Source organism: Phragmites australis, chromosome 3 (genome assembly GCF_958298935.1).
Source record: "Phragmites australis chromosome 3, lpPhrAust1.1, whole genome shotgun sequence".
Taxonomy (NCBI): Eukaryota; Viridiplantae; Streptophyta; class Magnoliopsida; order Poales; family Poaceae; genus Phragmites; species Phragmites australis.
The window spans coordinates 11331501-11340915 of NC_084923.1; the positions used below are offsets into that span (position 1 = coordinate 11331501).

General features: G+C 43.2%; 1 protein-coding gene across 1 annotated transcript; it reads left to right on the forward strand.

Annotated features, from left to right (window-relative positions):
- The first annotated feature begins 1265 nt into the window (after window positions 1-1265).
- Window positions 1266-3798, forward strand: LOC133912123 (large ribosomal subunit protein uL4c-like). The gene is made up of 2 exons (XM_062354713.1): window positions 1266-2281; window positions 3637-3798. The coding sequence occupies exons 1-2, from the start codon at window positions 1363-1365 to the stop codon at window positions 3672-3674; spliced, it is 957 nt and encodes a 318-aa protein (XP_062210697.1). The 5' UTR covers window positions 1266-1362; the 3' UTR covers window positions 3675-3798.
- The last annotated feature ends 5617 nt before the right edge of the window (window positions 3799-9415 follow it).

The following is a 9415-nucleotide window of genomic DNA, read 5'->3' on the forward strand; positions in this document are numbered from 1 at the left end:
CTGTCGCCTGCACCTACGCGTACAAACGCACCGAGCGAGCCTGGCTCCGCGCGTACGCCGGAATCGGGCGTACGCGTCGGGGCTGGCTCGCCGGGTGCAACAAATACTGTGCGTATAATTTTTTTATTTAACTTTAGATTTTATTTAATGGTACAAGAGTGATCCAAAAATTCTAAATATTTTCGTGAGTAAACTAGAGCTCACTAGCAACCCATTTTAATTAATTTGATCCAAAAAATCTAAGTCAATATTTAATTAAAATTCTTCAAAAATTATAAAAAAATTCACTAATATTCTTATCCTGTAATGTACTAATTCATAAAAATATTTTCAACCTAGGTTGTTTGGTAAAAAAGTGAGTTTCTTTGTAATGTAACGTATACTCATGCGGGCAACCAAACATAATCTTTTCTCAGTCAGACTCAGCACGTACAGTCAACCAAACAGACCCTCATGCATCAACTCAGCCTGCATGACTCGTACGCACCAGGCTAAGGACATTTGGGCAACCAAACAGACCCTAAGAGTGTCTCATTCAGTAAACTGTAGCTAAACATTTAGCTGAACAACAGCAATTGTTCCATTTAATAATACCTTTTGAGATGGAATAACAATGGAAAAAATATACTATGTAGATGAGACTGAAAGAATATTGAAGTGAACCAATCAACTGATGGGAAAAAGAAATCAAACTCAGAATGAACTGACCCAGAAAACAAAAGGCTGGAAGGAAGAAGCTGATGATATCAGTTCCACGTTGGCACTTGTTTCACACCAATTCATAGTAAATTGCACTTTGACCCAGGTGGCATGCGTGATTTGGCACCTTCATGTGATTATACTGAAAGCTTCAATTTGCACTAGCCATCTGCAGTGCGGTCAAACCCGACTTGCTTAATCGCACATATTGGGTTCAACTCTGATACAAGTGGTTAGTGTAAGTTGAAACTTATTTAGGTATAATGTTAAATAAAACTATTCACAAAACCTTATGCAAATACCAAACCCTACAAGTTATTTGGTCCAATGTTCAATTTACTTAAAATAATAAAGTTCACTTAGAGGTCTTTTTTCACATCATTCCTTTCGACACTTCGATAATTATCTAATTGTGAGAAATTTTTAGACGAATTCTAGGACCTTCTAATTTTAAGGAAACGTTAAATTTAGCGAAATAGCTGAGAGCCTGAGACTAGTCACTTGGCGCGACCAAGTAGCTGAGACACTCTCCTCTGCGTTGTGATCTTGTGGCTTGGGGTCTGCGGGTGTGGCCAGACGACCCGGACGGGTGGATAAAGAGATAGAAGCGGCAGCTGCAGCGGCAGAGCCCTTCCCCGTCCCCAGCGCAGCAAAGCCGCCACAATGCCGGCCGCCGCTGTGGCCTCGTCTCTCCTCCTCTCGCTCTGCTCCTCCTCCTCCCCCTTCCTCTCCTCTTCATCCACCTCCTTCCTCCCACCCTCCTCCTCTTCCCCCGCCGCCCCGCACGCCGCCGGCAGGAGGAAGCCGGCGGTCTCCGTCCTCCGCGCGCTGCGCGCCGAGGCGGCCACCCTCCCCGTGCTCTCCTTCACCGGGGATAAGGTCGGGGAGGCCACCCTCGACCTCAAGTCTGCGCCGCCCTCCACCGCGCGCGCCGTTGTGCACCGCGCGCTCATCACCGACCGCCAGAACGCGCGCCGGGGCACGGCTTCCACGCTCACCCGCGGCGAGGTCAGAGGCGGAGGGAGGAAGCCCTACCAGCAGAAGAAGACGGGGAAGGCGCGGCGCGGGTCGCAGCGCACCCCGCTCCGCCCCGGCGGTGGCGTCGTGTTCGGCCCCAAGCCCCGCGACTGGTCCATCAAGATCAACCGCAAGGAGAAGCGCTTAGCCATCTCCACCGCGATCGCCAGCGCCGCAGTGGCCGAGGATGCCTTCGTCGTGGAGGAGTTCAACGAGGCGTTTGCGGCGGGGCCCAAGACTAGGGAGTTCGTGTCCGCTCTGCAGCGGTGGGGGCTCGATCCCAAGCAGAAGGCCATGTTCTTTGCCACGGAGTTCGACGACAATGTGCGCCTCAGCGGCAGGAACATCGGCTCCCTCAAGATGCTCACCCCCAGGACGCTCAACCTGTACGACATCCTCGACTCCCGCAAGCTCTTCTTCACCCCTGCCGCCATCGACTACCTCAACTCCAGGTACGGTGCCACCGTACTCGATGAGTACGAGGACGATACCGATGTTGAGGATGACGGCGAAGAAGAAGTGGTGGAGGAGCAAGAAGAAGCCACAACAGAGGAGGCTGCTCTAGGTACTTAGCTATGCATAACGTTTTGCTGCGCTGATTGCAATGCACTGTTTGATTATTTCTGTGCTGGGCATATGTGAAGTCTGGTAGCAATGCTACTTTGCAATCCTTCAGCTACTATAATGTTACAAAGCAGGTAGCTATAAGGACAACAGATAATAGTGATTAATGTTACAAAGCAGTGGCTACAATTGAATTGAATTGGATAATCTTAAGATTACCATGTTTTGGGCCTTAACATTCTATCAAGTAACTCAATTAAATTGCCTGCTCTTTCTGTAAACAGTTTATGCAGTGCATTGTATGGGACTCTGATAGCACAGGAAAAGTACTGAAATTGAAGGGTAGATAACTGTGTTCACTGGAATGCCAAGAGTGCATGTTATCAACTGCCTGGTATTAATTATCGGTTCCAGGCGAGATTAGTTTTCTCAGAAAATTTGGAGGGGTGTTACCATATTTCTTCTTTTTCCTTTCAAATGTTTTCGAGAATGTTGTTTGCATAAGAATTAACAAATAACAAGTACATGTCACTTAAGATGGGGATCAAGGGGGGCTTTTTAATTTTAGGTGCCTATTGCAGTGGAACTAATTGATAATGTTTCAGTAAGATTTCGTAAATCTGATCTCTTAATGTTTTGTATATCCTTAGTGGGTGCTACCTCCGATGTCAAAGGCCCGATACCAAAGTAAAGAAACAGAAAAATATAGCCATTTCTGGCTTATGGGTGCCATTTTAATTTTTAAGGCTGCAGGCTTAGTTATTTGGATAAATCTACGTTGTGCCATAGTAAGACACTTGTTATTTTATAGCATACTACATCTAAGACAGATGTCAAATCCTTCCAACTTCATATAAAAGTCGATTATATCTGTTTCTGTCACTGTACTCCATACTTCCATAGTTCCCTCCCCTCTGCTTTACTATGGCAAGTAAACACCCCCCCCCCCCCCCAAAAAAAAAAACCAGAGAGAGATGAGACCCTGTGGAATCGTTGAACTCCACTGAAGTAGGACTCTAGAGGTCCCAATGCACTCCTTTTATCAGCCCAATACCATAATCTGCACAACAAGTTACCACCTGAGACATTTTTGGCCATTGGTGTTACTATCTTCGCTCTGAAGATGTCTCTGGTAGAGTCCCTTAGCAAAGAAAGTAGTAAGGAATATGCTGGGTTCAGTAAATAAGAAGAAAGGCTTAAAGAAGTGTAAGCATGCTAAGCTGTAAGTACAGTACCTAATTTATTGTTTAATTTGTTTGAAATAATGCAATTTTCTGCCACTCTATAACTGCTGTTCTACTAGAAATTTACGTCATCTTTCAAACTTTTCATAAACTTCTTTTGTGTAATTTTCAGATGAGGCTGAAGACAGCGAGGCAGACAGCAGATCCTAGGTAAAGGAGTGGTGTAGATCATCGTATTGTTGCTTTGTTGTTGTTATGTTACTTTTTGGATGAGAGTGAATTGTTTGGGAATTCTCTCCCTAATGAAGAAACATTTTGTTTGCTTTTCTTGTAAGTTGATAATGTTCTCTCACCAAGCAGTATGTTAGATTTTCAAACTTCATATACATATACCAAATTTCAAATACTATGTCAAGTGTCAATCACTGCATATGCCACTCACAAAAAAAAAAAATGGTGTCCATCCACGCTTCCAATAATCAACAATAATCAGCTGGTTACCAAGTCCTGTTCTACAACCCTATAGGGCTGAATGATTGCATTGTACACTGTAGAACAAAACCTGGCCTAGAGCATGACAGGGCTGTCTCTGTTATGATTGGTAATGTGTACCAGAGGCATAAGAGAAGGGAGCAATGAAAGGAATCTGAACCGGAAGAAAGATAAAGAAAGGGACACCTTAGGCTTTATATATAGAGGGGTGATTTGGAGATATAAGCCAGAAAGAAATCAATGAAGTCCTCCCTCTTCTACCTCCGAGTTGTTCTTCTCTTCTCTTTTCAACAATCAATAGAACAACGCTTAGGAAATTCAAGCCTAGATCCAGAGCCCTCTATAGTTATTACCTACGATAAAAGGGTAATAACAATTTGATATCAGAGACCATGTCCACATCCGAGGATTCAGCTGAGACCAGCATGGTGTAGCTGCTGAAGGCACTACAAGTTCTAACCTGAACCAGCAGTTGGGCGACGTCGCCGCACGACTCACAGTGGTAGAAAAGAGACCTACTCTGGAATCAGCCGGCGTCTTGCCACTTTTAGGTATGCCATCTTCACCAGGAATTTCGCAGATTCAGACCAGCTTCACAGCTGTAATGAGTCAGCCAAACGACTCTCAGGTCTCTGCACAGTTCCTAGGTAAAGGAGTGGTGTAGATCATCGTATTGTTGCTTTTTTGTTGTTAGGTTACTCTTTGGATGAGAGTGAATTGTTTGGGAATTCTCTCCCTAATGAAGAAACATTTTGTTTGCTTTTCTTGTAAGTTGATAATGTTCTTTCACCAAGCATTATGTTAGATTTTCAAACTTCATATACATATACCAAATTTCAAATACACTGTCAAGTGTCAATCACTGCATATGCCACTCACAAAAAAAAAAAATGGTGTCCATCCACGCTTCCAATAATCGACATTAACCAATTGATTACCACCAAGTCTTGTTCTACAACCCTATCGGGCTGAATGGCTGCTTTTACACTGTAGAACAAGACCTGGCCTAGAGCATGACATGACTGCCTCTGTTATGGTTGGTAATGTGTACCAGAGGCGCAAGAGAAGGGAGCAAGGAAATAAATCTGAACTGGAAGAAAGATAAAGAAAGGGGCACCTTAGGCTTTATATACAAAGGGGTGATTTGGAGATGTAAGCAAGAAAGAAATCGATAAAGTCCTCCCTCTTCTACCTCCGAGTTGTTCTTCTCTTCTCTTTTCTACAATCAACAAGACAGTGCACAGGAAATTCAAGCCTAGGTCCAGAGCCCTCCATAGTTATTACCTACGATTAAAGGGTAATAACAATTTGGTATCAGAGACCATGTCCACATTCGAGGAGTCAGCTGAGACCAGCATGGCGCAGGTGCTGAAGGCATTACAAGTTTTGATCTAAACCAACAATTGGGCGACGTCGCCACATGACTCACAGTGGTAGAAAAGAGACCTACTTTGGAATCAGCCGGCATCTTACCACTTCTAGATATGCCACCTTCACCAAGAATTTCGTAGACTTAGACCAGCTTCACAACTATAATGAGCCAGCCAAACGACTCTTAGGTCTCTGCACAGTTCCTCGGTATCATCGCTTAGAGTTTCCTGTGTATGACGGCAAGGAGGATCATTTGGTTTGGATTAATAAGTGTGAGCAATTTTTTCAGGGCTAAAAGACGGAAGAATCTGACAAGGTATGGTTAGCTTCATATCATCTCACAGACATTGCACAATATTGGTATTTTCAGTTGGAACGCGACTCAGGGCAACCAGATTGGGGCCGTTTTAATATGCGTTTTGGTCCACCCATCTGCAACAATCATTTAGGTGCTCTGGCTCGTGTTCCGTTCCCAGGTGCAGTTCAGGATTACATCAATCAATTCATGAAACTTTTATGCAGAACGAAAGCCTTACATCCTACACATCAGATTCAGCTATTCACTGCCGGATTGCCTGATCAGATTAGAATTGATGTGGATTTACAAAATCCTTCAGATCTTCAGATGGCTATAAGTCTGGCTAGGGCGTATGAGCGTCGCAATCAACTTGCTCCAACACCACTTAATCGCTCAGCTAATCGACCTCTGGCAATACACCGTTTGTCTACTTCGACACCCGGCGTAGCTCAACTTGACAGCGTTATAGGTCCCGCAACACCGTCACAAGTGCTAACAGTGTAGCCTGGTCACCCTCTCCGTTGTCTCAATCCAACTGAGATGTCTTAGCACCGTAAAAAGGGTCTCTGCTTTAATTGTGATGAGAAGTACGTCCGAGGACATCGCTAAGCGAAGTTATTTTACATTGAGGTAGATGATGCCGAACCTGATCCTAATGCTACAGAATCTAATCCAATTGTATTCATGCATTCATCGACTGGATTATGGACCACTCGAACATTGAATACCATGCAGATTATGGTAAAGATTGGTAGCAAGGATTTTTCTTTCCCTCTTGACACTAGTTCTACTCATAATTTCATTAATGCTGACTTGATTGCGGAGATGGGAGTAGTGCCTGTGGACCGACTAGGCGTGAGGGTTGAGGTTGCTAATGGAGACAAAATTGCAAGTGTGGGTCTTGTTCGCAATTTACAATTGGAAGTTGCAGACACATCATTCTGTATGGATGCCATGGCTATTACTTTGAGCGGTTTTGATATTGTGTTAGGAGTCCAATGGTTAAAATCCTTTGGACCTATACTGCGGGATCTAAATAATCTTCATATGCCTTTCTGGCTGAAAGGGAGGCAAATCTCGTGGACTGGGGTGGCTGCTTCCCCATCTAAAGTTTATGCTGTGGCATGCACTAATGAGGAGCTTGTGTTAGGCCTTCTTGCTGAGTTTGAAGGATGCTTTGCTGAACAATGTACGCAGCCACCTTCTTGGACATGTGATCATCGTATACATCTTAAACCTGGTGCTTCTTTGGTAGCAGCACGACCTTATAGGTACCCTTAGTTGCAGAAAGATGAGCTCGAGAAGCAGTGTGAAATTATGCTGCAGCAAGGTATAATTCGGGCCAGTACATCAACATTCTCATCTCGATCATTCTTGTGAAGAAATCTTAAAATTTATAGAGATTTTGTGTGGATTATAGGGCACTTAATGCTATCACAATTCCTGATAAGTTTCCTATACTGATAGTGGAAGAATTATTGGATGAACTGAAAGGTGCTCTTTTCTTCAGTAAACTGGACCTTCGATCTGGGTATCATCAGGTCCGGATGTATCCAGACGTGGAAAGGCATCATTTAGAACTCATCAAGGGCATTTTGAGTTTCTAATCATGCCTTTTGGCCTTACTAATGCCCCCATCTACTTTTCAAGCCTTGATGAATGGGGTCCTTCATCCCTATATTTAGCGATTTGTGCTTGTATTTTTTGATGATATATTGGTCTATAGTTCTTCCTGTGCAGAACACTTGCAACATTTGCAGAAAATTTTACAAGCTATTCAGTCCTACAACCTTTACCTCAAGAAATATAAGTGTGTTTTTGCTACTAACACAATTACATATTTGGGTCATGTTATCTCAGCACAAGGTGTTGCAATGGATCAAGATAAAGTGGCGGCTGCCCAGACTTGGGCCAGACCATTATCGCCCAAAGCTGTGAGAGGATTCTTGGAACTTGCAGGGTACTACTGCAAATTTATTAAGGATTTTGGGATAATTGCAGCCCCTCTCATGAAGCTGTTAACCAAGGAGAAATTTCAATGGACTGTCGTGGAAGAACAAGCTTTTCAAGACCTGAAAACAACTTTATCATCCTCTCCGGTGTTGCAATCGCCGGACTTTTCTACTGATTTCATTGTTGAATGCAATGCTTCAGGGTCCGGTTTCGGTGCGGCATTTCATCAGGAGAATGGACCGATATCCTTATTTAGCAAATCAGTAGCTGCTTGCCAATCGAAATTGGCTGCATATGAGAGGGAATTGATCGGTTTAGTCTACGTAGTTTGCCATTGGAGGCCTTATTTATGGGGATGCACATTTCTTGTTCAGACTGACCATTATAACCTAAAGTTTTTTGTTGAATCAACGCTTGTCCACAATACCTCAACATCAATGGGTGAGAAAATTGTTTGGATATAGTTTTACGGTGGAATATCGTCCCGAACAACTTAATAAGGCCGTTGATGCTTTGTTCCAGCGTGATAGTGGTTCTGCTACTTTGTATGCGCTTTTTGCTCCTTCTTATGCTCTATTTGATGAGATAAGGAGTGAAATACAAGGTTCTGCTCAGTTGCAGGATATAAGTTCTAAAATTGACAATGGCAGCCTTGGGTATCCATGGGATTGGAAAGATGTCATAATACTTTATAAGCCGCAAGGTTTATGTTCTCCCAATAGTTGAAACTATTTCAGCCATTTTGGAATCAATTCACATGGGCCATGAGGGATTTCAAAAAACTCTACAATGTCTTCGTTTTGATTTTTATGCCAGTGTAATAAAACAGAAACTCTGCAGCCAGTAGGTTACTTCATTCTCTTGAGGTTCCCACCTCGATTTGGTCTGATATCTCTATAGATTTTGTGGAAGGGTTGCCTTGTGTTCAAGAAAAATTGGTTATTCTATCAGTAATTGATTGTCTTTTCAAGTATGCACATTTTATTCCATTAGGTCATCCATATATTGCTACTACAATAGCCCATGTTTTTCTAGTAGATTGTTCGTCTACAAGGGATTCCATAATCTATTGTTAGCGACCGTGATCTGGTATTCACAAGCTCATTTAGGAAAGATCTTTTTCAATTATTTGGCACTAAACTCCATATGAGCTCGAATTTTCTTCCATGGTCAGACGGGGGCTGTGGATAGGTCCATTGCTATGTACTTAAGATGTTTGATAGGTGATAAACCAAGACAATGGCTGGATTAGTTGCCTTGGGCAGAGTATTGCTATAATACATCTTATCATGCAGCTTTAAGAGATACTCCATTCAAGGTGGTATATGGCCGTCCATCTCCTTCGCTAACAGCTTATGAGGCAGGCACATCAAAGGTGGCTGCAGTGGAAGCACATTTGTTGGACCGAGACCAATACTTGCGGGAGATTAGGGAAAGACTTCTTCAAGGTCAACAATGTGCTAAGAAATACTATGACCACCACCACCGTGAAGTAACATTTGATATCAATGACCGTTGATTGGGTGTGGCTATGCCTTAGTCATCGGCAAGCCTCTTCTCTTCCCGATCATCGTACATGAAAACTTATTCCACTCTTTATGGACCTCCTAGTTCTCGCTTACACAATATTTTTTATGTGGGACTTCTAAAGAAATTATTGCATTGGGATAGTCATGTATCGCCTTCATTTACCTCCTAGTTCTCGCTTACACAATGTTTTTCATGTAGGACTTCTAAAGAAATTTAAGGGAACACCACCAGCTTCAATTCCTTCTTTGCCTCCTATTGACAATAGCCGAACAATTCCAATGCCTGCTAATGTCCTTAAGGCTAGTTT